General features: G+C 41.2%; 1 protein-coding gene across 1 annotated transcript in view; it reads left to right on the top strand.

Annotated features, from left to right (window-relative positions):
* Positions 1 to 3,055: 3,055 nt before the first annotated feature.
* Positions 3,056 to 27,618, top strand: part of LOC138262005 (1-aminocyclopropane-1-carboxylate synthase-like protein 1) — a 47,386-nt gene continuing 22,823 nt past the window's right edge. Inside the window, exons 1-8 of the mRNA XM_069211641.1 lie at positions 3,056 to 3,362; positions 5,722 to 5,781; positions 7,358 to 7,428; positions 8,567 to 8,636; positions 10,211 to 10,277; positions 12,740 to 12,837; positions 18,409 to 18,486; positions 24,157 to 24,257. Of these exons, the coding sequence (XP_069067742.1) occupies positions 3,234 to 3,362; positions 5,722 to 5,781; positions 7,358 to 7,428; positions 8,567 to 8,636; positions 10,211 to 10,277; positions 12,740 to 12,837; positions 18,409 to 18,486; positions 24,157 to 24,257 (674 nt within the window). The 5' untranslated portion in view covers positions 3,056 to 3,233. The remainder of the gene's footprint in view (positions 3,363 to 5,721; positions 5,782 to 7,357; positions 7,429 to 8,566; positions 8,637 to 10,210; positions 10,278 to 12,739; positions 12,838 to 18,408; positions 18,487 to 24,156; positions 24,258 to 27,618) is intronic.

Genomic DNA, 27,618 nt, shown 5'->3' with positions numbered 1-27,618 from the left:
AGTGGTGGATTGAGTAGATGTATTGGTGAGTGGCTGTATGGGTGAGTGACAGGCTGTGTTAGTCTCTGTATGGATGAGTGTGTGTCTGTGTTAGTGACTATGGGTGAGCGAGTGTGTCACTGAATGTATGGGTGAGTGTGTACTTGTGTCAGTGACTATATAGGTGAGTATATGTTAGTATCTGTATTACCAAGTGAGTGGGTCAGTGAGTATGTGGGTGAGTCACTGGTTGTATTCTTTATTGTATGGGTGAGTGAATGGTTGTGTAAGTAGTTGTATGAGTGAGTGAGTCAATGTCTAGGTGGCTGTATGCCAGTGTAACTGTTGAGTGGCTGTATTGGTATGTGGGTGTATCAATGGGTGCATTGGTGTGTCCGTGCCTCTGTCAGTAGTTGTATAATAGTTGTAGCTAATATTAGCTCTGGAGGTGACTGTGTGGCTGTCTGAATGGTTTCCTGGGTGTTTAAGTCAGAGTGTGAGTAATTGTATGGATGAGAGAGTGGTAGTGTGACTGGTTGTATGAGCAAGTGAATGGGTGTAGGAAGCCGGCTCTCAATATAGTGCACTAAAATGAAGTACACTGTGCAGAGAGTCCAGTGGATCCCCAAAGGTTTGCAGAGGCAGAAAAGACAGGTATAGTGCCCTTTTTGTGGTAGTGTGGGTGAGCAGCTAGTCTTATCAAGGAGCTGTGTTAAGTATTTGTTGTACTCACAGGGGCAATAAATGAGACACACACTGAAAGAGTAACTCAGAGACCAATTTAGAAAAATAACAGTAGCCTTTATATATGCTTTGAACCAAAGAACTTCGTTATGACGTAAGCAGTTTTCACATTAAAAATACTTTGCATTTTCAAAAATCAACACTGTGCACTTTTCAGTCTTCAATGTTAGCCTATGGAAGGAAAACAAGAATGCAGTTTCACACGTAAGTACACAACTTACAACCCCAGTCTTCATGGTTTCAGGCTAGCACCGGACAAGGTTCAGGTTGGTACCAAGCGGGCACCCACAGTGGCATAGGGGTGGCAGGGTACCAAGGTCGAAGTCAGAGTTGGTGTCCAATGTTAGTCAATGGAGACGGGGGAGGGTGCTGAAGGTGCATTGCTCCCAGGTAAGTACAGGCGGTGTCAGAGGTTTGTCTCAGGGGGTTGAGGAAAGCACTGGGGGAGTGGTGGGGACCACAAAGTAGCACCAAACTTATACCCTGAGCAGCACAGGGGCAGCCGGGTGCAGTGTACCAACATAGCATCGGGATCCCAATGCTATCCAAGACAGGGGGTATCTGCTGCAGGGCTAATTACAGGTGAGTAGAATGGGGTCAGGGTTGGATCTCCTGGGGTTGAAGCACAGACAAGAGAGCCCACAAGGCAGCACCAAAGTTACACCCTCAGCCTCACAGGGACGGCCGGGTGCCAACACAGTCTCAGGCTCCCAATGTTAGTCAATGCAGGAGATCACTTTCAGAAACGGGCTGCAGGCTCTGGTCAAATGGCTGGGCGAGGTCAACCTACAGCTGCCCAGTCACCCCTAGGGTGACTACACTTTCTCTAGGACCACTTTCTTTGGGAGGTGGGTGCAGCCCTAACCCTATTGTCTTAAATCCTTCCACATGAGATGGAGGAATTTAGAAAGCAGTGTCTAGTTCAGCCTTTTCCACCTTAGGGGTGAGACTGACATGAAGTGGGCACTCCTTATAAAGTTAACTATTTTTCACGCCTGTGCTGCTGCCAAAAGTGAGGTCAGGACAGGGGGGTGGTCATCTCCACAATTTGGAGAGACCCGGGTTGCACTGCAAAAGTGACAAGACCTTTGAAGCTCCCTGTCCTGGAATGTCCATCCTGGTTGGGAGAGAAGGTAACACCTCTGTACACGTACTATCTCTGAGAATTGACAGAGACATAGCAGATATGCCCTCACATGTAATATACTGCACCCTGTCTTAGGCTGTAAGGCCTGCTAGAGGGGTGACTTACATATAATGCATGCAGTGTTTAGGGACATGGCACACAGGTTGTGTGCTATGTTGTGTTTTCAAATTTGGGAGCACCTTGTCATGCAGCCTGCAATGGCAGTCTGCATACGGTTGGTGCTGGGTCCCTCAGAGTGGCGCAAGTTGTGCTGCAGCTCTTAGGGGCCCTCTCCAGTACCCACACACTAGGTACAAGGGGTACCATTTAAGGGGGCATGTAGGAGGCTGAAGGGCCCGGTCACTTGCGGCTGTAGTGACCAGGATTCTTTGTTTTAGGGATGGAACACTGGCACTGGGGACCTGGTTAGCAGAAACCCAGTGCACCTTAGTTGAGGTTGCTTCCAAAGCCAGGCAAAACGTGTGTGTGGGGAACGGGGATACTGTAATCAGAACCCAGCTCCCTACAACGGGCGTGTGAATGCCTGTAGCAAAGAGTGAATGGTTTTGTGAGCATTCGTATTGGTGTGAGAATAGATATATGAGTAATTGTGTGAGTGGCTGTATGAGAGGTTTGTATGGGGATATGATTTACTAGGTGGATGATATCATCAGTGGGGTCATCAGTTATGTCCCTGACGATGTCATGGGTGATGTAATGTGTGAGGTCACAAGCAGTGCATTGCAGGGACGTAGGTTTGGTAACTATAACTGCTGAATTTCAATGTTTTTGAGTGATTAAATGCAGCACCCTGTAACCTTTGTTTTTTTGTGAGAAAAAAAAAACATCCTCTGTCTGAATAATGAAGCAACCTGAATTGGTAAACAGGAGAAACTTTAAAAAAATAATATATTTATACCGAGATGACTGCATCAAAAACATGTTTAGTTCAGCATGGCACATCACTGCGTCATTTTTTATCTTAAGGAGCTACAGCTTCATGCGCAGTGCATCTGCACTCCCATTTTTTTTCTAGAATTCCTTGAACTCTATTAGTGGCTAAATACGATTCGTGGAAAACATAATGGCATGACGAAGAGATGGAACCTGCTGAGCAGCCAATGCCCAAGCAGTGCCTTCAATGGCACGACGCCACCCGGCCTTCGGGGGAATAGGCGGAGCCGTCTGCAGCTGCTCCTTTATCCGCAGTCCTCCCTCTAAAAGGTGGAGCCGCGGCAGACTTTATAGAAGGTGGGGGCACCTAAACGAGGTAGCGCCACTTGGAACGAGCAGGGTTGGTGATCGCACCGCAAAGACGTGGTGTCTGTGCAGAACGGGTGTTGAGCCAGAAGCTTCTTCTGCCATCCTACTGTCACCCGGAGGCATGAGCTACAACGCGGAAGAAGCGAGCCTGTCTGCCAGGGGGACACGTGTCTCGGGCAGCCGGGGCATCCTGGACCAGGGCTTCAGCATGTACCTGCAGGACGCCTACCATCGGGAGAATAACCCGCAGGTGAGGGAGGGGGCTACGTAGGAAATTAAATGGCGGGGCAGGCGACTAAAAGAGGAACCCGCTGAGTGTGAGGGCAACTAGGGGACTCACCAGGGAGAGAACATTGAGTAAAAAAATGTCATATTACTTGCATATTGGTTTAGATTTTGCACTAATGAGCGGCATTCGGCTTACTTCCTCTATACCGCCATATTTTTTGACCGGTTTTGGAAACCCGTACCCCAATGTTTATTTATGTTGTAATGTTTAATTGTATTGTTTTAAATCTATTGTAAATGTTCCACTATCTTTACATAACGTAAATTATGTGAAAAACATATAGTTCAGATAAAGTGAGGATCCCGACAAGTCGATGCTAAACAGAACCAGGGTGCGATGCATAAGGTGGGCAAGAGGCGAACACCAGCATTCCCCCCCCCGCCCCAAAAAACCGGTGATGGAAAAGGAAAGCCGCATCATGCGCCATTTGGGGGTACCCATGAAAGAGGCATGGGCAAGTCAATACCTGTAGTTTGTTAACGTTTAGTGTGGTGGATTCATATTTGAATGTCACTTACTACCTCTATATTGTATAGGTATATAAAATGATATCTAGATGCCCAATTAATGAGAAATGGCTGCACAGATGTACGTTGTTAGGTGTCACCTCCTTCCACTTGTAAACAAGTGATACGCAGCCCTTCCCCTCGAGGAAGGGAGACTCCATGTGACGCAGTCGCCCCGAAGTAGAGCTGTTTCTAGTTCCTCGCCCTGTCGAATGGTTATAATGGGGTGCAGCTCTCCCGGGTCAGCAGACGGTAAAACATTGCCCACTGCCAGTGACCTGAGCGAGAGGCGAGCCCCACCGGTGTCCAGTGCTGCAGCGAGGGGTGGGGTAAGCCCAACGTTGCGGACGTCGCCAAAACCGTGTGAATTTTCCGAGAAGCCGCAGTGACGCAGGACGGAAGCGCCCGTTCAGACCGGTTCAGACCGGCTCGCTCCGGCTGCCGGCGAAAACAAGACGGACTGAGAGTCTGACAACAAACACCACTCAAATAAGAGCCTGCAGGCTGCATTGGAACTGACTGCAGCACCTTCCTACCGTTTCCCTTTTCTCTAATGTCACCCCCAATTTTGTTGTTTTGCACTCTTATTTTACAAACGAATTATTACCTAATACATATTTTTTTTATTCTTGTTTGCCACCTTTTAATTTCCACACGTTTTTCGAGATATATTTTGTTTTACATTTCTGTCGCGACACCTTTTTTGCTTTTTATGTTTCAGGTCTGCCGTCACTTTCGAATGTTTAATTTTGCTTTTGCATGTTCTTAGCAGTTTGTATCTTTATACCCATGTTTATTTTACCATTCTTGTACTGTCTTCTTTCGCACTTGGACCCCATATCTCTTTGTGTCCATGATGCGTATCGAGCATGTCATTGTGGCACCTGCCCCCGAACGGCTCTCCCGTTGGGCCAGAGCCAGCATGTGATGCACCTGGCCTGTATTTGGATGTTCGCTAATGGCTCGCCAGGTCATTTTTGCTGCGTTTGGATTTCATTTATATACACAGCTTCTGTATGGCCGTTAACACGCCAGCTATGCATACACCATGGTCATAAGGCAAGGGGCTATTAAGGAAAACGCCTACCCAGTGCTTTGACAAGGTCCTTACAAACTGGTGTAAGGGGTACAGGTCTGCAGAGAATAGAAACACCCTGCAGTTGAGAGGTTATTCAGAAGAGCCGAGTATAAGGGTTAATTTCATGTGCCTCATAATCATGCGGTTGATAAACTGATTAAGAACTGCGTGTTCTACTCTCCATTCCATTCCCTTTTTTATGTAGTATTGTTTCACCCTGTTATATCACACACTATGTAACCAGTACCCACAACTAATGTTGCCCCAGCCTAGCCAGTATTTATTTAATTAATGATAAAATTTGCAACTGTCAATACAGCCATTGAGTTAATGTGCCTCTCGACCAATCAATTTTCCGTAACAAACGGGAATCTCGAACATTAATCACGCCCTCAACCGGTTATGTTCAGCAAATGTTACCTTTCACCCTCGTCTGGATAAGTTGTATCCTTCCGCTGCTGACCCACGAGGACTCCATTTTAACGGAGTGCCTGTGTTTGTCCCTCCTTTGCTCCTCTACTGTTTCACCACTCCATTTTTATTTGCAGCTCCAGCATGGCCACCAGCCTTTTTGGAACAATGAAAAATGACAACCAGTATCATGAAGCATTCATGCCATGTTGAAATAGGTTTTTAATAGAAAGCACCATGACTAGAGTGTTTGTGACGCATGCGCCATGACTCCTGTTCGCCTACAAATAACAGTAAAAAAAATGCAACCATTTGTTTTCTGCAGGGCATCCTGAACGTAGGAACAAGCGAGAACAAACTTTGCTTTGATCTGTTACAGGAAAAGGTAAGTTTCTCTGTGTATGCAAAAAATTGCAACTCGTGTTTTTTTTTTTTTTTTTTTTTTTTCTTTCTTTTTTTTTTTTTTTCCGATGCAGATCGTTGTTTGAAATGTTTCCTTCAGATCTTGTATAGTTGTCGCTATTATTTGTAAATCTTCGTGTTCAGGTATGAGCCACCGTTGATTTGTCAGAATTCACGATGGTGTTATCTATAGGAAATAGATATGTTTGTCTCGCTTTGACAAGATGTAATTTTGTAGCCAATTATGAGACGCTGCTGAGTTGTCGACCCAGCTTCTGCTTATCTTAATTTTGGTATTTTAAGGAAGTACGGAGCTTGCAAATAGGACTATCACTTAAATAACCATTATTTTGTGCCCTCTCTTATGGAACAGGGGGCATCTCTGGCTGCAGCTAGTTTTACTAGTGATGAGATAGGGAGAATGTGTGCGATGTAGGTCAGTGAGATATGAGACCTATACCACTATTAGGCTGCAAAATCGTTGACCTGGCACTTGGAAACAGAAACCCTTATGTTTTGTGTATTAGAAGCACATGCACCTTTTATGTTTTCACCTCCATGTTGTCATGAATTGAGGCGAAATGTAACGCGGAGGAAGAGATAAATGGACATTCAGTGCATCACAAGGCATATCCGGCAGCCCTAAGAGATGCATGATAAGAGTGTATCCTTCTCCATGCTAGTAAGGAGTGGCTATTTAGCTGTGTCTACTCTTGACATGCCATTGCAGAGGAAAGCGGATCCTTCTGCCAGTGCATCCATTGTGTCTGCTCCTCCCTCCCCAGAACACCTAACACCCCCACATGCCACCAGGACAGGCCGTTTGGCATATCTCCCTCTCATTGGCACTCACTATTATTTATCCCTTGGCCCTCCTATTATTATTTTTTTTTTCCCCACCCATCAAGCGTGCACCCTTTTGATAAATCGAGCTTCAGGAAAAAAGTTGTGGTCTGCCTCCGAAAAAAATACATTTGACGGATAGCTGTTTTTTTTACATGCAGGGTAGGAGTTTTTTTTTTTTTTTTTTGTTTTTTTTTTTGGCATACATTTCTGAAAGCATTTATCCATCTGGGTACCAGCAGGCCTTGCAGGCTTACCCTTACGTTCTTGAGCAGTATGAAAAAATTACTTGCTTTCTATGTACAATAAGCTAAATCTCCCATCTGTTGAACCTGAGTCAGAATTGGCAAAGCTAACAGGTATTCCTTTAATGTACTATGGCAGGTAACCATCATTGTTAATGCCTTCATTGGCATGCCTTACATAAGATTTGGCTTTGCCAATGCTTGTTTTTGCATTTACTTGGTAGATGGGCTGAAGTATGAGGGTTTATAGTTGTTGATGTTTTAGTTTTCACTGTGCACCATGTCCATGTGCCGCAGTAGGTATGTTAATATACTATGCTCCTACATTAATAATAATTATTCTGAAAACATAATCTAACTGGTATTATGAAAAAACACAATACACATTCCATGTGAAATTATAAATAAATCTGATGCAACTAATGTGGTGTTAAACTAATTTCTTTACTTATCTCCTTTGTTTGTGAAAAGCTGTCCAGCAGTGGCATGAACTATTTGGAGCCCAGTTTATTCCAGTATTGTGAAGTAAATGGCATTAAGAGGTATGTAGATTAAATGAGTCATTACAATTGCTGTGCAAAATAAGGATGCTTTTTAGATTGGATTTGTTTTGCAAACTCATTAAAACATTCACTAAGCTTAAAGTGCTGACCTATATGGTGCTTAAAAGTCTGTAGATGGACGTGATCAAAATGACATAATAGAAATAAGTGGGATAGATGAGATGCTATCAAAAGTAAAATGTATTCTTGTGTGTCTTTAACAAACAAGAAACAGAAAACATAATGGCCTGTAAAAAATGAACTTCCCTGTCCTATAATCATACTTGTTTCAATCGTAATGAATTAAATGGCGTAATAATTCCTTTCTTCTTCCTGTAGAATTTTCTTTCCTTTTGAGATTTAATTGCTGGGTCTTTAAGTTTTGCATGCCCTCTTTTCTCATTCCCCTCTAAGACGCATCTCTGTTTCATACCCTCCCAAAGCACTGTTACCTTTGTGATGTGTATGCATAGTTGTGACTTTCACAGTATGCTTCTACTTTACCATACATCTTGTATGAAAGCAATTTCCCACACTAATGTTTTAAGCATGGATGGTAACCATGTTTGATCTGCACTCCTGGGCTCAATGTATTCTTATTTGTTAGTTTATCGAAATCTGTTAAATCAAAATATGTAAGTCTTTACCTAGACCTTAAACTCCTGTAATTATATTAAAAATAATGCAGTTATTCAGAAACGGTGTAGTGCATTTAGTGGAGACATTATTTTTGTAAATGTGTATCACAGAAGAATTGACATGACTAATGTCGCCATCTTTCTGTCATCCTAGTGAAAAGTCTAGTTTATTGTCTAAAACAAAGAAACGCACTTAAGTGGAAAGAGTTCATAGCAACCTTTTGTCATGGTGGTTTGGATATTTTAACAGTACATGCTATTTTACACCGCTAATAACTGCAAGTACAGTCTCGAGACGTTTCTGGACATGTGTGCGGCTGAGCAAATGTGTTTTCCTTCTTAGCCTGTCCAAGTTGTAATGAGGGTTAGCTGAAACTAAAGCCGTTATTCTGCTTTTAGCTTTTTATTGAAGTGACATTGACATTGTAATTGCAACTGAAGTCTTAACGTGGCATATTCTCTGTCTTGTTTCATTTTCTGTTCTCTCTTTAAACTGTTAGATTCAGAGAAGAAATTGCCAACTTCCTCACAGAGTATGGAAAAGCTTTGAAGCCACTGAGTCCAGATAATGTAAGATGCACGCATGCCAAATGATCATATTTTGTTGCCTGTTTTTTTCCGATTTCCATAATATGCATCTGTGCCTGCCTTTTTAAAAACGGTGTTTATTTTGTGTTGCGCTAATCTTTTTGCATGGAAATGGGAGCTCAAGTTGGTACGTTGCATGATCCTGAAAGTAACATGGTTTTTATTTGAGCCTTCCTGCACTGTGGTATGGCTGGCATAAGTTTAGTATTTGTTTTCTCCAACTTTTGGGCCGTCTGCTTTCAAATATATTAAATTATAGTGGCTACTTTCATTTAGAATAATAATTTTGTCTAACCTATCAGACATCTTCCACTGGTTTCTTAAATCGTAATATTGCGTTTAGCATCTACTCTGAATGTCCAAGGCCTTCTATTGGACAGAACTAGAAATATTTGATAGTGGTTTACAACAGTGATGGCATCGTCTGCGGGTCACTATTGTGGGTAATTGTTATTAAGGAGAAATCAAGTTATTAATACTTGATAGTGTTATCTGTAAGTTTCTACTGACATTATTCACACGTGTAAGCTCTGCTATGCCACCTATTACATACTCTGTTAAGGTAGCTCAAGAGGAAGGTTTCAGGGGAAAAATTTAAGCAAGAAAAAGGGTGTGAAAAAAAGAAGACAGAGAACATGCATTGCTTGTCTGGTGGCCTCGAGATAAACAGCCTCTGCAGTGTTTGAGTAATCCTCAAGAGTCAAAATAAACCCAGTGTTAGTCACTTACACTGGAGGCGTGAATGTGTTATTGCTTATGCAGTCGGCCGATTCTGCACATTCGTCCTTTTCTAATTTTTTTACCCTAATTCGACTTAAATGTAGGCATGTAATAGCCACCAACCACTGGAGAATGTAGCTAGCGTCATTTCAGTGGAGTAATGCGCATATCCATGAGTATATTCCCTTGACACCCATCCCAACTTTTACATATGAGGATTTTAAATCTGGCGAGGCTAGTGAATTGTAGTCCCCAAGGTTCATGTTGCAGTCGAATGGGCCAGAATTAAGATCAGTGATTCAGATGGCGGGTTGAAAGATAAGCACACATTTCATTAAGGAATTCCGAATGGAAATGTAACTCTATGCTGGTGTGGGAGGTGACCTAGGTTTTTCAGACTGCAACAAAAGATGTTTCAGAAGATTGACGAGCAATCTGCACATAAAATGCAGACGAGGTATATAGTAAATGTATTTAGTAAACGTTTGCTCTCATTTGTCTGCCATAAATATGTAATTTGTACTCTTTTGGGTGAGTATGTTTTCAAAAGGGAGAGAGGGCATGCAGTGTTTATTCTTCTGTGAGTTAGACCGGTTTGTTATAGATGGTTTGTATATTTCAAAGGTACTATGTTCTGTAATGTCTAGCTTTGACTGTTGACCACAGGCTTTTGCCCTGCATGCTGTGTTGGGTCTCATGCTATATAGTTAGGAGTCAGCGCGGATTGTTGAATTCAACACAATAGATAACTGTTTTTTTTTTCTGAATTACAGATTTCGAAATGATTTGACTTGTGTTGTGTGTTTTTTTTTATTTTTTTTATTTATTTTTTTTAGATTGTCATTATGAATGGATGTTCGTCCATCTTCTCTGCACTTGCAACTGTGTTATGTGATCCAGGAGGTAAGAACTCGCATACCCTTTAAAATAATGCATGCAAATATTTAAATGCTTATGTTTCATTATGTGTGCGATTGTTTCTTTCAAAATACTTCGTGTAGAAAATGATTATTAGATAAAATGCTTACGTATATGAGATAATCATTGGTCTTCATACTCTGTTGAATAGATGATACACATCCCCAGCACCCTTTAACATTTTAACTTTGACAGTTCTTATTTTAGTATACCACATGTTTTGATTATACTTATTACACAAGTGTTTTTCACAAAATACCACAAACATAGGGGCAGCCCGGACAATAAATAATAAATATTTAGGGGGGACATTTGTTTAACGAATAGAAGTACATCCTAATTTGTCAACATTGATTTTTGCTGGTGAATGTGCTCACTTGGTGCAGACAACCCCCATCCAGCATATTGAAGGCCTTCTTAAAGTCAGTGAGCAGGATAGCTCCTGCATGATGGCCAGTCTTGCCCAAGCCTAGCTGAACTGCATAAACTTAGAAGTTCAACCTTTATTTTTTCCTCTTTAAGATACAGGCAGATATGATTTACTCTAATTTTGGATGAGTGTTAAATAGCCAGTGACTTCTGGCTACTTAGCACATAGCATCGTCGACTAAGGTTCCTGTTTATTAAGTGGAAAACTCTTAACGCTACCTTAAAACAAACGCAGCTTTTCTGCACCTGATTTTTGAGTGAGACTACTGTATAGTGAAGGCGTTGATGCCCGTGCCTGGCTAGTGTACCCTTAGTAGTAGAGTGTGACTTAGCGTCTACATGCCTTCTAAGCACAGCTTTACGTGCACATCCAGAACTACTATGACTCCACTGGCTTACACAGTATGAACCGGAGCAGATTGGCACTAGCTATGTGCATCACAACTAGACTGGAGTGCAACCCAGTGCTGGTCCTCTTGCAAGAACCTAAGCTGCAGGAGCAACTGCACAGATTAAATCTTTAATGTCCGGGAGATCTGTTTGTTCGTTGCAGGGCCATTTTTAAATAGTGAAGCATTTCTAAATTACGGCTGCACTTCACTACTAGGCATATTTTTGTATGTTATGCTAAAGGCCACACTGCAGGATGTTCTCGTAATGTTTTAAGACGAGCCCAAATTATTTTTGTTTCATGTCTCAGCGCAAGTGGTGATAGAGGGGCGCTTAATGTGCACCTGAAATAAAATGAGAATTTTGTGCTAAGCAGTAGAAGTGCTGCTGTACACAAACTTGCACTATATCATTTAGTTGTAGGAGTAGGGTGAAACACTAAAATTTCTTGCACTATATCTATCATGGCCCCTAGAGTTTACAGGAGGCTAGGATTGCACCAAAGTACTATATGAATGCAGTGTCACGAACCAGGTGCTGACTTTAATGATCTTGAATGGGGTTGCTGTAGTGTCCTTCAAAGTGATTTGACGTATTATCAGAAGTTGTAAGTTTGGGGTTGTGGGGGGCACCGTTAAATCAGGAAATAGCTTGCAGTTAAACCGACCATTGACGCACTGTAACTAACCAGATGAAAATATACAGTTTTACAGAATTATTACTGGTGCAGATGTTGATTATGTTAAAGACGTGTTGTATGTGACATAAGTCATATGCACTGACCCGATATAAAGCATTATGTGATAATGATGCTATATATGCTGACGTGTATATTGTCATTGCTACAAATGCTTCTCTGTTCTGTGTGGCTTTTGAAGTTACATGAAATGTAAATAAAGTAGCCAGTGACCTGCAGATCTTCGGTTGTTGGGTACTGTATGAACTGAATACATGAGTTGAATTTATAAATTTGCCTCTAGTAGTAGCATTTTCCTGCTGCGAATCTTATGAATATTTTGAGCTTCTTGAACCTATGAAGGTTTAAACCTCTTTCTAGCTAATTTGCAAGATGAGGCACAAAAAATCTGGGACCTGTTCGGAACTGTATTTTACATGTAGGTGTGCCAGTTAGGTCTTGTTGTTGCTTTAATGTTTAAAATCAGTTACAATTACCCATTCCTCTTTGCATCTAAAAATATTTTGAGTACATAGCCAAAATCTTGCATGTGACTGTTGCTTCTGTTCTTACAGGCGAAAGAGAACTAGTCCCACTTTAAGTGCTGCACATCTGCTCAGTATTTTATATCACATGACTGTGCGATCTCTCTTCTAGCAAAGTTCATGGGCGTCACTGCTAATGGAAAACTCTCCCTAGACCATTACTCCAGGTTTAACCTTTCTCTGCTCTCACAGTTTGCTATTTTCTCAAGCGAGCTCGGGGCCAAGTTGGATTTTCAAATAGATGATGGTGATTTGCATTTGGATACATTGCTGCATTTTTAGATAATGTTATAACTGTTTCTTCTGAAAAAGGCTACTTGGGTACTAAAGTGTATCTGTTCATTAATAGAGTCTCAAATATCCTATATTTCTCAATATTAATCAGTTTATTTTTCTTCTGTTTTTAGATGGCTACCTCATTCCAACCCCATATTATGGGAGTGTAAATACGCAAACAGAACTTTATGGGAGAATACAACCTGTTCATGTACCCTTATTCAGTGAGGTAAGAATTGATCCAGACATAGAATTAAAATTGGAGAATGAAAAGGAGGAGAGAAAATAATTATCCACCAGGGCTGATCATGTTTACAACTGACAGAAAAGAATTGTTTGTGTATTTGTCACCGAGTATGGTTAAGTGTGGTGGGGGGGGGGGGATATGTTTATACTACTTCAGCGTGGTTGAAAATACAACATCCATAACATGATGGTGATGTATTTCAAGGCTTTAAGTCAAGCTGCAACTTCTTTAGGACACAAGGCTGTTTTAGGTCCTTGTTGGTCTTCTATGAAGAATATACCAGAAAATATGATGTTACTCAAAGTGATGGTCATACTGTAGAATTAGCTGCTTTTGGAAGACCGAGAGAAACATTAAAAAGTCTACAGATTTGGAAAACACGCACAGGCTTCCACTCCTAGCATGCATTGTACTGGCAGTGTGCCTCACAACCACCTTTATTTTTAAGTGGAGCATAACTGCTCTACCTGGGCTTTTAACCACGCCCATCCCTTTCACTCGTTCGTGGGCTTGCCTTTTAAAAATCCATTGTTATCATTGGTTAATGCTTTGCCTTGGGAAGGTTTTGTTACCGCCTTGCAGACTGACCCTGTTACATCGATAATTGCACGATTGGCGATATGGTTGACTGTGAACAAATTTATTTTTCCTTTTGTGTCTCCCCTTCGCGCTCATGGTGACTTGAATCGGCTCGCTTATCTCAACTAATGTTTTACTTTCCATTTTCTGGTTGAGAAAGCTGTGCGAGCATCATACGGGGCAGAAAACAAAAAAAAGCCCACATTGCTATGTTAAAGTGTTTTTATTATTTCGGGGGTGGGGGGGCCTTAACCGATTTTTAAATTCTCTGAAAGGTTGTTTACACAAGTTTTGGAAGTGAACGTTCGGGCCTCTTATTGGGTGTGTTTAAGTAGACTGCATTGTTTGTCTTCTGCGACCAGATAATTGCGTCTGGACATGCTGATGGGATCAAGGCGTAGAAAAAATAAAATAACATAATGTGATGCTGACTCTGCCAGGCATAGCTTCTTTTCTTTAAAAATTAAAATACCAATTACATTCTTGAGCTTCTAACTGCTATTGGTTCTCTTTTTAATTCCGGGGAATGGGGTTCTTTTGTGTTGATACAGAGGGAAGGCAGACTGTTTTCTTGCGGTTGTCACAGAAATGTCTCATTGCCTTTTATGAGATCGTCTGCTATCCCAAAGCCACCACGGCTCTGAGCCACAGCGATTACAATACTACTGAAAAATTGTCAGAAAGGAAAAACACTTAAGAATGGCACGTTCGCAGCTCTGACCGATGGGTGGCGCCAGAAGCTTAACTTGTAAAGCGGAGATGATCTCATGCCCGTTTGCCCAAACCTATACACACCGATCGAAGACCAAACCATTAGACAATATTGACTGAACAAGTACAAGATACCAGTGTTGCCATTAAGATAATGTAGGTGTCCCTTGCTTTCTCTGAACTGAGATACACGCTCTTCAGCTCAAAAATGCACTATACTTGGGATTATGGTTCATTAAGCACGTTGCCCCTTTACTTCACAGTGACTTATTACTTCATTTATTTTTTTTCAGCATTCTTTCCTTTAAGTGCTTGTACGAACCTTTGGTGTCACTTAGGGAAATCTAAGCATTTATCGTCTCCTTCACTTACATTTTTGCATAAAACGACAATTGCCTTCATGCACGTGCTTTTTACCTTTTTTTTTTTTTTTTTTTTTTTTATCATTAGCCTCATTTATGTAGAAGGCGTACTGCTTACATTTAAATGTTATGCAAGAGGTCAAACTGATGAGTTAGACGCAGGGTTTTGAGTCGGCGCGGGGGTTTGAACATTGTTTCACAGCTCCAAAGTGGGCAGCCCGTAGCAACGCACAACAATGCGGAGGATAGAACTACAGTGGATGTTTATCTTTTATTCTTCCATGTCACTGTGAATGCCTAAAAGGGGGCGCATGCATACGTTTTTGATACTATGGCTCCCTTCGAGTCCTGGTGGGCGCATCTGTTTAAAACATCTGCTTTATATACTTAAAACAACAAGCTATGAAAAAATACATCCTATTATGGTAATTGCTTCACTTTTTTTTAACCTCCTGGGTGTCCAGCTTTGGCTCATGTATTTCCAGGTCATCTTCTTGATGTGCTTCTCTCCCTGGCCTTCATGTTGCGCTCTCTTACCTGTTTGCTCTCTGTTTTACTGCTGGCCCGCCCTCCTCCCTCAGTCCATGTTGTTGCCTGTCCCACACGCTGTAGGTGTTGCTTGTTTTCTGTGTTATTATGCCCATGGTTAATCTATGGCGAGTATCCCACCAGATTCATGGCAACCGTCCATCGTGGTGTTAGAAACCAGGTGAGATCAGCGCCATCATGCTTATTAATGCTATGAAATACCTAGGAGTAAAGTGACTAGAATCTTTTTCTTTTGGATGCAACCCGTCCGTATCCCGAATTCTGCGATAGAAGAAGGTGGTAGATGGAAGTGCTTTAGTTATATGCAGGGCAACTGGAATTATGTGGCAGAAGTACACCAAATTATACTTGAAACCATTGATTTGAACCTGTAAACAATAAAGAAACAAGCGTTCATCAAACAAATAGACAAATGATGAAATTATTTAATATCCAATCCAACAAATCAAAATTGTAATTTTAGTAGGAGGGTTAGAGCGTTTCTAAATTCAGTTGAGGCCACACGTCATCCATATTCTATTCTGTATGATGCACTTGCACTGCTCCCACAAATAAATCTGAGGATACTTATTCATTTTTAATCTCCAATTTCAAATTTCTTCACATTTACAAAACATTTTAAACTTGGTAATTGTACATTTTAGTTTCTTTATTTATAGAATCTATTAATCAGTTAATGTTTAATTTTCTGAGTAATCGCGGACCCCAAGAGTAGGTTTAGTGGAGTCTTATTGAGATTGTATTTAGGTAATCTTTATTTAATGTCTGAAACTTTTTCCTTCATTTTCTGTCACCCCTGAAGGGATTCTCTTCTTGGATACCTTCACTTTTTGTAAAGTGTCCCTCCTTTGGGCAAAGGAAATCTGCCTCTGACCCACATTCTGTGTGTGCTTACCCTCTGCATAGTCGATCATGGAATACAAATTTTGTCAGAAGATGACAACAAGAGCATTAATGGACGGTGTAAATTCTCGGGGGGGGGGGGGGGGGGTTGAGAAACCTCACAAGCCATCCAGAGTAGGGGCATCCTCTAAGTCTTTGTGCTCTCTAGAAGAGGATTTCTGAAGAAGGAGATCGTTGGAGAAAAAGAGGAAGTTGCCACACTCTCGATCATTGCGCAAGATTATATTGCTCATCATCAAATCAAATCATTAACATTTATAAATCGCGCTACCCACCCGTGCGGGTCTCAAGGCGATAGGGGAAAAAAGGGGGGGTTAACGCTGCTCGAACAGCCAGGTCTTTAGGAGTCTCCGGAAAGCGGAGTGGTCCTGGGTGGTCCTGAGGCTGGTGGGGAGGGAGTTCCAGGTGTGGCCACCAGGAAGGAGAAAGATCTCCCACCCGCCGTGGAGCGGCGGATGCGAGGGACAGCAGCAAGTGCGAGGCCAGAGGAGCGCAGGTGGCGGGAGGGGACGTAGAAGCTGAGGCGTCTGAGGTATTCCGGTCCCTTGTCGTGGAGGGCTTTGTGTGCGTGGGTGAGAAGTCGGAAGGTGATCCTTTTGCTGACTGGGAGCCAATGCAGGTGTCTCAGGTGTGCGGAGATGTGGCTGCTGCGGGGTACGTCTAGGATGAGGCGGGCCGAGGCGTTTTGAATGCGTTGCAGGCGATTTTGGAGTTCGGCTGTGGTCCCGGCGTAGAGGGTGTTGCCGTAGTCCAGGCGGCTCGTGACGAGGGCGTGGGTCACGGTTTTTCTGGTGTCGGCGGGGATCCAGCGTAAGATCTTACGGAGCATGCGGAGGGTGAGGAAGCAGGCGGAGGACACAGCGTTGACTTGCTTAGTCATGGTGAGAAGAGGGTCCAAGACGAAGCCGAGGTTGCGGGCGTGGTCTGTGGGGGTCGGTGCGGTGCCGAGGGCCGTGGGCCACCAGGAGTCGTCCCAGGCGGACGGGGTGTTGCCGATGATGAGGACTTCAGTTTTTTCAGAGTTCAGCTTTAGGCGGCTGAGCCTCATCCAACATGTTTGCTGTCAAAGGCCAGCATAGAAGCCAGAGTAATGTTGATGTTGCAGAGAGAACAAATCCACTAAAAAAGTACTCCATTGTTCAGTCAACTGATGTCTAAGGACTTACTGGCGACATCAAGACACACAACATTGAAGCGTTCATGGTTGAGGCACTCATCAAAAAGATTGAGGTATTCACCATTGAGAAACTCAACATTAAGACTACTTATAGCATCTGGTTTTTGCAACCTTCCTTCTGGTCTACTTTACTTCCCTACTTTACATTCGGTGTCCCAAAGCCATTTAGGTCACCAAGGGTGGTAATTGTGCAGACGATCCTCTCCAGGTACTACTTTTACCTTTTTTGAGTCCTCCGTCAAGACCAGCAATGGTTCCTAGATGTGCTTCTTTGTCACCCATCCGGAAAATGCTACTGGTTCGACCCCCCGCATCACCCCCTGAGGGTCCCCCATGAATTTTTCTGTCTCACCTCCTTGTACCCTCTCCAAAAAGATAGAAAAGAAAGACTACCCCCCTCCCCCCTCCACACAGACATTACAACCTTGTTCTAATACTAGGTCGCTGTTGTCTTTGGTCCCTGGCTTTACAGAACCTCTAAAGGGGAAGTTTCTCTTCCAAGTCACAACAGAAAAAATGGAATCCCAGAGACTGTTGAATTGCAGACCTTCTGATAATTATGTAGTATACTTAAACCAAGACTGGCACTGTTATTATTTTTGTTCTCACCTCCCTTATCTCCTGTCTGTCTGACCCTCTATTGTAGACATACAAGCTAATTTTGCCTAGTATGCTTTATATTTTGTTCCCTAAAGAATAACATTTTCTTTTTGTTTCTTGCATATATAGGGATCATGACACTGATTATTATACAATACTTGTATGAGGGGCTACCTTGTTTGTTTATATGTATGGTTTTAGGAAGATATAATAAGTGTTTTAGGTCTGATGTTATGTGATATTGACAAGCTAATATGTTTTGCATTCTAGTCATTATAGTGTTGTTGCTTTTTCAATTTACTCTTTCAGCAGAAGTGTGCTGGACTTAAGGCCACAACCAAATAACAAATGGTTATAGAATGAATTGTTGCTGCACTAAACAGTGGCTGCATTATTTATAGGTTACAAGATCTAATGAAACTGGGGCACCTTCAGTCCTCGACCTTTAGTAATGTTAGTGGTTGTTGTACTGTTACTTCGGTTCAATTTATTCCGTTGGACTAAAACTTATCACAATCAATTACATCCCAGTGACGTAGTCGCCGGGTAGCAATACAAATATGGTATTGTGGTGGGAATGTCGAATATGCCACCATGGAAGAATAAATTAGGAAGGATGATCTTTACTACAAGTTACTAAGACTGGTTTATTTTTTATTCTGTTTAATACAGACATGTAACAAAGATGAACACTCCTTCGAGTTAACAGTTAATAAATTGGAGATGGCAATGCAGAGAGCGAAGGAGCAGGTAAGGTCCAAATAATCAGATGTTTTATTCTGCCTGCAGAGTCCGTGACCAATACACGGACACTGCCCTAATAGTTAACATTCATTTTCAAAGGGTTAAAGGATGGAAAGGCCTTTTAATGTCAATGAATGAATGTGAGTGCTTTTAATCACACAGCCATTTTAAAATTGCTAAACTTCGAAGCTCCTGATTTTCCTATTTATCTCTTTCATATAAATACTAATGGAAACTGTCTAATTGGATCTACTTTTGAGAGGTGTGTGGTATTTTTTTTTTTTTTTTGGGGGGGGGGGTGCTATAAAGTAGCATTAAATTTCCTTAAGAAGTTTTAAATAGATACAGATGTGCTAAGGCAATTCTGAAGTACGTAAGTGAGCATATGACCTTACTGTGTATAGCTGGGAAGCACTCTTAAGATCTGCAAACAATGAACTGTGAATTAAAGTTTCACAGTTTAAAAACCTGAAAATATAGCATGTTGCTTATTTTTTCCACAAACTGAAAGCAAACTAAACGTCTACAAACACTAAAATAAAGAGAACAAAATAAAAATGGATAAACCCGAAATATCAATAGCCTACAAGCTGGAGCAAAAGAACTTAGCACTGCATCCGCTTTAGAAGGTATAGGCTGGACGCCATAGAGAATGAACACCTTTCGGAAGACCTTTTGGCATACTGTAGGAAGGAATATTCGCTTTTACATCAAATGTAGTTGATTTCAATAATTGTGAAAGATCAGCTGTATATATTGAGTAGACTAAAAATGTGGAATTTTTTTTTTACCCTGTTTTGTAAGTTGATGGACAGTATGTTGTTTTATGCTAAATTTACCAGTCAAAGCAATTTCATGGGCTCTGAGAAGCAAACTATTTTGAACAACCTTTGCTTGCAAAAGTTAACCTGCACTTTCAGAGCCACCTTTCATTAATTCTATTTGAGCGTATGCTTTCGCATGTGGGTGGTCTCCTGAGTTTTGTTACTGTGCTGGAAAACAACAACGCAGTATACCATTTATAAAGCTGCTAAACCTTGTAGACAAAGTTGCGTACTCTGAAAAGGATGGTGGCCAAGAAGCTGCCTTACTGTCATCCCTTTATGGATTGAAGATCTAGCCTTTCCAGCGAAGCGCTGTCTAGGGGGAAACGCATTGTACAAAAAAAACATATATATTCAAGTGGGCCAAAATAACACGAAGGCAACTTGTTATCAGATATAAAAACAAACCAACTGATCTATTTTAAATGCTCATGGGTAAAAAAAAAAAAAGGTGACAGACTAATATTGGAAGGGATTGAGGGTGGGTGATGGCAATCGTGTTTGTTCTTCCAATGTTCAAGGTCAATTCCTTGCAACTTAATGTTCAGCTTCTTCATATTCACAACTTGTGGGAACATTTCATTAGGTTTGGTGACTAAAAACCCAGCTTGTACAGCTTCAATATAGAAGTTGCAAATGCTTATTGCAGAATGACAGCACTGCCTTTCACGATTGTTTGCTTATTTTGGTTGACTGGATGAGGAAGAAATGCCTGAAATTGAACACTGACAAAACCTAGATTATCCTCTTTTGAAGCAATAAAACACCCCTCAAAAGTTCCAGCCGGTGTTCGCCTGCCCAGCTTAGCCTCCACCCACGGTCTGAAACCTAGGAGTTTTCAACCACAACCTTTTTTGGCTCTGAATACTAATAAGCTGTCTTTTCTGTACCCCTTAAAGGTGAAAGTCTTATGCAAGATAGTCCCTTTTTGCGTACCAAATCATGTCGCTCATCGTTCAGGCCTTCATTGAAGTCGCCTGGATTACTGCAGTACATTGTTTCATGGTTCACCCCTGCATTTACTCTCAAGACTTCAACAAATTCAAAATCTTGCTGTTATGGTTGGTGCTTGGTGCTCTGCCCACCTAGTTTTGCAGCAGCATGTCTGAAAAGGTTACAGTGGCTGCTCATCCCTCAAGAAGGATGTGGTGTGTGGTTGTGTTTTTTTTTTTTTTTTTTTTTTTACCAACTTAATATGGATAGTCGGTCCTTTCTAATTTCATATCTCGATCGGTTAATGTCTTCCAGGAGATTCTTAGTGACTTTGCTCTTCGTAAGGTAGTAGCTACACCTCCTACTTCGCCTTCCCTGGTGTAGTTTTATTAAGCGCAAGGACACCTTTTAGGAATTTGTATGCTCTATAAAGTCTTTCATAAGGTCACTTTAATATTAGTATCCGCAGATAATCCTCGGTGCACTAAAATGTCATCTGCCCCACCGTTCCTGGATTTTCATAAAATCCAGGGACGCCTTAGCATGCTGTTAATCTAATACTTCATATATTGCTCACTACAGGTCTTCCTTGTCTACCGGTATGTCCGCGTATAGGTCCCCCCCCCCCCTCTCCTTCTGCATCTCCTTTGCTCCACTTGCCTGCCGTTTCAAACTCCTATTTATCTGGCTCTTGTTTGGGTTTGTTTTGGAAAATACTCATTCATAAATCACCTTTACTAGAGACAGATTGATTTACAGGGGGCTGCATAATGCTATTAATCTGAAAACGGGGAGCTGTTTTTGTCTGTCACTCTCTCTAGATCAACTTTTTTCTTATTTGTCAGTTTTCATTCTGCATTATTTAGTCTCACAGCATGTTTTTTCCACATCGAGTCTACCTTCACTGGTGATGGCTAAAATGTGTGCATTACTGTAAGATCTGTACTGGCCTTCAGAAAATAGCTGTCTCCCACACTTTCCAGAGTCAAGTTTTCTCATTCCCTTGTTTAGAAATTATAACTGCAAATGCGATTTTTTTTTTTTTTTTTTTTTTTTTTTTTAAATCTTGTTTTCCTTGGTTCGCACTTCTGTGTTAAGGCACAGTTGTTTCTGCTTCTTTAACCTCTGAGTGTGCAGGTCGACGATGCAAGCCTTCAGATAGGAAAAGCCCACTTTTCGTAGCGAATGCCGCAAAGCTGCACTGCTAATCATATGTTTTGCAAGTTGCTCAGAGATTTACCCCCTTCCAGTTATGCTTAGCAATTCACATATGCTTTCTCTAATCAAAATCTTTGGGCATACGTGAGCCAGACGTGTGTACTGCTGGCTACCGCCACTCCTCTCTCTGGTGGCAACCAAAGAGTTGCATCGTACTTGTTTTGCCACTCCTTGGTTTTCTGCATGGAGGCTCACTCGTAATCATCACTGCCACCAGTTCTCTCTTCAGCAGCCCATCAACATGCCACAGTCCTGAGTGTGTCTCCATGCCCTGGCAACAAAAGCTTCCATGTGTTGACATTATGAGAAAGTAAGGCATCAGGTGGTACTTTGCATGCCTTTGTCAAAGTTATTCTCTACTGTGGTGGAGAGGATGATCTTCTTATGAATCAGTAGCTCTTTACCATTGCTCAAAATAATGGCCCAGCTACAGATCGCCGTCGCAGGATATTGTGAGAGTGGCAAAATAAGATCCATGGGGAGAACCTGGATGGTGGTAGCCATCTCAGAGGTGGTTCGGCCCTACAATTATCCTGTGGTTCCTTAGGCCTTAATTTAATCTGACCTAACAAACCATTCATAATCATAAATGTGAGGCAGGCTATCACCTAAGGCTCTTATGCCCCAGTGAGCAAGCGGTTTTCTCTGGTGCCCATTTGCCATTGCTTTGTCTCTTACATCTAAGACTCTTATGAGTTAGTGTTGCTAGTTTGTTCCCTTTGTGACTTAGCCTTAGCAATACTAGTTAAAACAAAGTAGGAGCATAGACTGTGGCTTTGCAGACACCCATTCTTAATAGGAAATATTCTATACAGCCATAATATCCACTTCGCACAGATTCTGCAAGCAATAATGTTTCAGTGCTGATGCTTATTGAATTTGAAGCATGTGAAGGAGAAAAAGGTAAGGGTAAAAAAATGTTACTCATCCCAAGTCTGAGATTCTTGGTCCATAGAAACTTAGCAGGCTTCTAGCACCTCCTGCCCCTCTATCCACTGGTCATCTTCTAGATATTTTATTTTCATTTTGTTAGTTGAAAGTAACAAAGCTATTTTTAGGGGGTCTATTAAGGACCATAGTTGTAGGCAGTAGATGGCTGCATTGATTCCCAAGATTGGAATCGTAAAACTGTGCAAGTGTTTTCCAGTCATCTCTCCTGAGTATTCCCATATGTTGGTAATGTGTGGAAGTCTGTACATACAATACTGAAGTTACTATGGTGAGTAATTGTTCCTTTTACCTTGAGGTGTTACAATTAAATTGTTTAATTGTGTCATGTTTAACAGACTTTTTGTGCGAGGTTGTCATTTTGTTACCTGTTATTATGGTATTGAGTGACACGTGCCTTGCGAATGGTTCACAAATAAGTCGTATATAGATATATAAATGGTGTGTTGTATAGTGGAGGAAAACCTGTTGGGTCACTCCAGAATAGCTATCTGGGAGCTCTCTAGCGAGATGTGACTCTTCTCCCCCCCCCAGCTCCCTGCTGTATTGATTGTACATGAAATCCCAATTATCTAAACCTACGTGGTTGAATTGTGGACTAACTTCAAATCGTCCCTCCTTCTAAGTAGCAATGGCTCCGTCCACAAATTGGAGAATGACCCGAAGTAGCTGAAATATCTCCTCTTGAACAAGTAGATTTTCCAAAGCTATTTAAGCCTAGCAAATCTTAAGAATGGTCGAGCCCCAACTGTTAAGACCTCCTCTTCCCCCCCCCCCCACATTAATTAATATCACTCCAGTTCTTAATATATACATATTTCCATAATTCAGTGTCCTTTACCAGAACCTAATGTTTTCAGTTTTGAGGTTCTTCAAATAGTTTACTTGAAGCAGGATATTCTGCAGGAACGTTCCTTCTGTGCCGTAAGCTGTTGCCTTAACGATTGAATGAAAAGGTCTTAGCAGAACGTTTTAAAAGTGTAACTGGATAGGGCACGCTTACTTTGTGAAACGGTGCCTACAGAAAATATTCACATTTTGTGGGAAGGAACTCCTTCTTTGAATTTCCTTTATTTATACTGTTCACTCAAACATTTTGGCTAGTTGTGCTTCCAGTGTTTGAGTATCCCAACACTCAGGCAATAAAGAGTGTCGAAGCCTGAACAGTGGGAATATAAACCAGTAATGTGTGTTAAAGATGTCGTTTTGATAACTAATAAAAGTGCACCAACTAGTTTTCAGTCCCCATAAATGCAAAGTTATTGTCTTTTTCGACCGTGTGGTATTTTCTCTGCTGGGATATAAACTTACGTTAAGCTGACTATATCAGTGGTTCCCAAATGGATATGACACTTTGATCCCGTTTGTATGGGGGTGAAGGGGTGGGTCATGGGGGAGCTATTTGTGGTGGCATAGGGAGGGTAGTTTCTTTTTTTTATTATTATTTTTTTTTTTATTGAACTAATGTGAACGTAATGTATTTAACCAATAGTTGTTAATTGGAGGAGCTCCAGCTTTGACGGTTATACATTATAGACAATTAAATCATATTAAAGAAAAGTTATATTCGTTCAAAATATTACATTTAGTGTCTTGAACACCTTTAAATTTGGGAACCACTGATGGCTTATTTTAGAGGATTGCAAATGTACAATGCTAGCTGCTTTGAAATGGAATCCACAATCTGCCCTTGCCGCTCCTGTGTTGGACGTCATTGTTGGCGTCTCCTACTTTTCGGTGTTTCTTTTTACAGGGCATCAGAGTCAGAGCATTAATCCTGATCAACCCCCACAATCCGTTAGGGGACACTTACCCTGCACAGTTACTGAAAGAATGTCTATACTTTGGGCACAGGTTTGAGTCCTAGCACTATTTGTTTGGGCTTTATCTTACAGTAGTAAAATAAATGTGAAATGGACTTTGGTAACTTTGGTCATGCCTTCGGGCATTCTGTGTGCACGTCATTTTATGCTGTTTTGGAAAAATATATTTTTGTATACGTCTCTACAGAAGTAAGTGGGGCATTTCTTAGCTTGGGACCTCGGAGTAAAGTCTTACATTTATAAGACTTTGGCTTGATCAAAAATTTAGACCGATGCTTACCAAAGTCACCAGCAGCAAATGTATTTCTGGAAAATACATTTTCTGCACATTACTGTGTCAACTATTTGTAATAAAAGGTATGTTAATTACAAGGAATAGCTCGAAAGGCACTTATGTGAGGCATATCATCTTAAATCTCATAAAAAAAAAAAAAAAGCATGTGCTAGTCTTGTCCACTTTGATTCCACATGAACTACCAGGCTCTGTATAATTGTAGTAACCTTTACATGGATGGTAATACTACTTTTTTCAAAGTATGAATAGCTAGATTTTCAACATGGAATCTTTATTGTTGTTCATAAACACTGAATAGACTCACCCATGTTCAGGAGCCCAGAGTAATTTTATTTGCAATTAATTCTTTGAACAGGAGTGGGTATTGCAGGCTGCTTTAAAGCCAACGAATATCACACAGTTGTCACGTGGAACCTATTTCATAGGGCAAATAGCTATACTGCCTACAAGCCCTAAACTATTTTTGACTTGTTCAAATTCAGTATTCAATGCAAATCAGTTTTAAACTCCACAAATGCTTCATCTCAAGTCAATGTTCATAATTAAAATGCATATACTGGACGTATCCAATAGATTAATCATATTTATATGAATCTATTATTTTTCACCAGTTGCAGTTTAAAACATTCAATGCATTGAACCAAAAAGTGCAGACGATGCAGTGGTCACATACGACACCAATACAAACCTATAAAACAAACGATACACTGTGTCTGCCCAAATGGTAGTCGCATAAGTCTCAATGGGGGGTGCCCGTATGTCGGAGCTACTCCTTTCTCAACAAAAGTGGTCCTTCACCATTTCGGGGATTCTGTTGACATTTTGACCCCTAAATACTAATGAGGTCTCCACAGGATACCGTTGTCTGCCTCACACACGATTCCCTAGCCATGGCAGCCGAACTTCAATTGTTAACTCGAACCCAATTTAAAGACGTCCTATTATTCTCAAGCGCTGTACCATTGTGAAATAGTTCTGGTATCCGTGGAAAGTAATAAGAACAATATTCCAAAAGATTGTGGGAAAACACCTTCTTAGTTTTAAGGTCCCTCTGATCTAATCCACCGCACGCCTGTGCGTCAGCACGAGGAGAGAAGTCGGTCTGACATACAGACACCCATTATTGAGACTTATGCGACTACCATTTGGGCAGATACAGTGTATTGTTTTATATGATTGTGTTGGCGTAATTATGTCAGCAGTGCGCCGTCTGTACTTTATGGTTCACTTCATTCACAAATTAAATGAATGGATTGTTTTAAATTACAATTGGTAAACTTTAACAGATTAATATAAATACGATTAATCCCTTTTTGTCCATTATATGTATTGTAATTATGAACATTGATTTAAGATGAAGCATTTGTGGAGATTAGAACTGATTTGTATTGAATACTGAACTTGAACAAGTAAAATATAGTTTAGGGTTTATAGACTGTAAAGCTAGTTGCCCTATGAAATACATCACGTGACAATTGTGTGGTATTGTTTGTAACTACACCTGTCTTGTGGGCATACTGGGTGGTCCTTGTAAGATATACAGCTGTTTTAAAGGAGCATTACATTTTTCGGCCCCTTGAGGCTGCTTTCCAATGTAGCTCTGTTTTTCTATACATATTGCTAGCAGTTTAGATTGCACTAGTAACGTTAATAAATGTAATTGGGTTCTTTTGTATTGGGGATTTTTTATTTTTTTTGGCAAGTCTGCAGATTAAGAAAACATTTTTACAACCGAAGCCCCCCCCCCCCCCCCCCCCCCCAAAAAAAAAATTAACAGGGCAATTGAAAGAGATATTTAGCTGTGAACTATGTTTATGGACGAAAAGTCCTGTATTTTTGCCTGTCGTGAATTTGCACACAATAATTCTGATTCACGTAAACAAGTTTACAGTGGTGGTCCACCACGACTGTTGGCAGATACACAGTAATAACTCCTGTGCAAGCAATGGGAAGTGGGAGGAAAAAGGCATTGTTAGCCTTTTAGGTTTGTGAACTGCCACATCTTGCACATTTGTGGGTATTCTCAAACTCCAACATTTTCTCACCCTCGAAATAGTCAGATTTACTTCAGCAAAGAGCTGGTGTAACTTCCCTTCCAGGATGGCAAGGAGAGACAATTACCTCCAGACTGGGACTGGATGTAGGAAAACATGTTATCAATTCCAGTCATACAATTTTGAATCGTTGTGAATGCCAGAAAATGGGACATCTGCACCTGTTTGTGGGAGTACGTGTATGGGTGCAGATTGACTATTTTGTGAATTGCCCCATGTATAGTTAGTAAAAAATAAAAATAATATAAAAAAAAAAAATTCTGGGGTCCCAAATATGGGGTAGGCTATTTATTGTTTGACTTCATTGAAGATTCCTACAGTAGAGAAATTGGATTAGAAGTGAGTGACATTTTCATCAGCACTACCACACTTAAAAAATGTCAGTTTGCTGGATATATAAAGGGAAAATCTAATCTTAGAACTGATAGTTGATTCTCAATGATTGTGACCATCGCTTATTCTTTCCTTTCAGTGCAAGTCCCCACTCTAGGTTGCACACCCAAATCGTAGCTTTCCCGCACCCTGTTAATTCCAGCAAGATTCGTCCAACACTCCGTTTGCGGTATAATTGCTAGGTCACTAGTACAGTGTTTTCCAAATTGTCCTTGGCTACCCCCTCTTTCAGGGTATCTTGTTTGCCATAAAAATACCACTCTGTTGTGCCTTGCTATAAATGTAATCAACCAGCAACAAATATTTTAAAATATGGGATTGCTTCTGTTAAGGTATACAGCGCCAAGGAAGAGAATCAGAGCTGGATCGGGAACTTCTGGTTTCCTTTAAATGTGTGATATTCCGGTTTTAGTTGCCATTAATAGTTATGAGCATGAGCAGCCAGTCCATCACTCCACCTCACCTGTGCTTTCGGATCTCATCACAAGCATTAACTCAACAGATTCTCTGAAATAGGAAAATCAACAATATATCTAATAGGGGCTTGGACATTCACACTAGGTTTACAGAGCTGAACATTTCTTCCAACAGTGCCTTGTTACCTGTCAGACTCCCGTTTGGAATCATAATTTTACAGGCAGAGTCCCTTT

The sequence above is a fragment of the Pleurodeles waltl genome, chromosome 10 (assembly GCF_031143425.1).
Source record: "Pleurodeles waltl isolate 20211129_DDA chromosome 10, aPleWal1.hap1.20221129, whole genome shotgun sequence".
NCBI classification, from domain to species: Eukaryota; Metazoa; Chordata; class Amphibia; order Caudata; family Salamandridae; genus Pleurodeles; species Pleurodeles waltl.
This window is presented reverse-complemented; position numbering and strand designations above follow the sequence as displayed.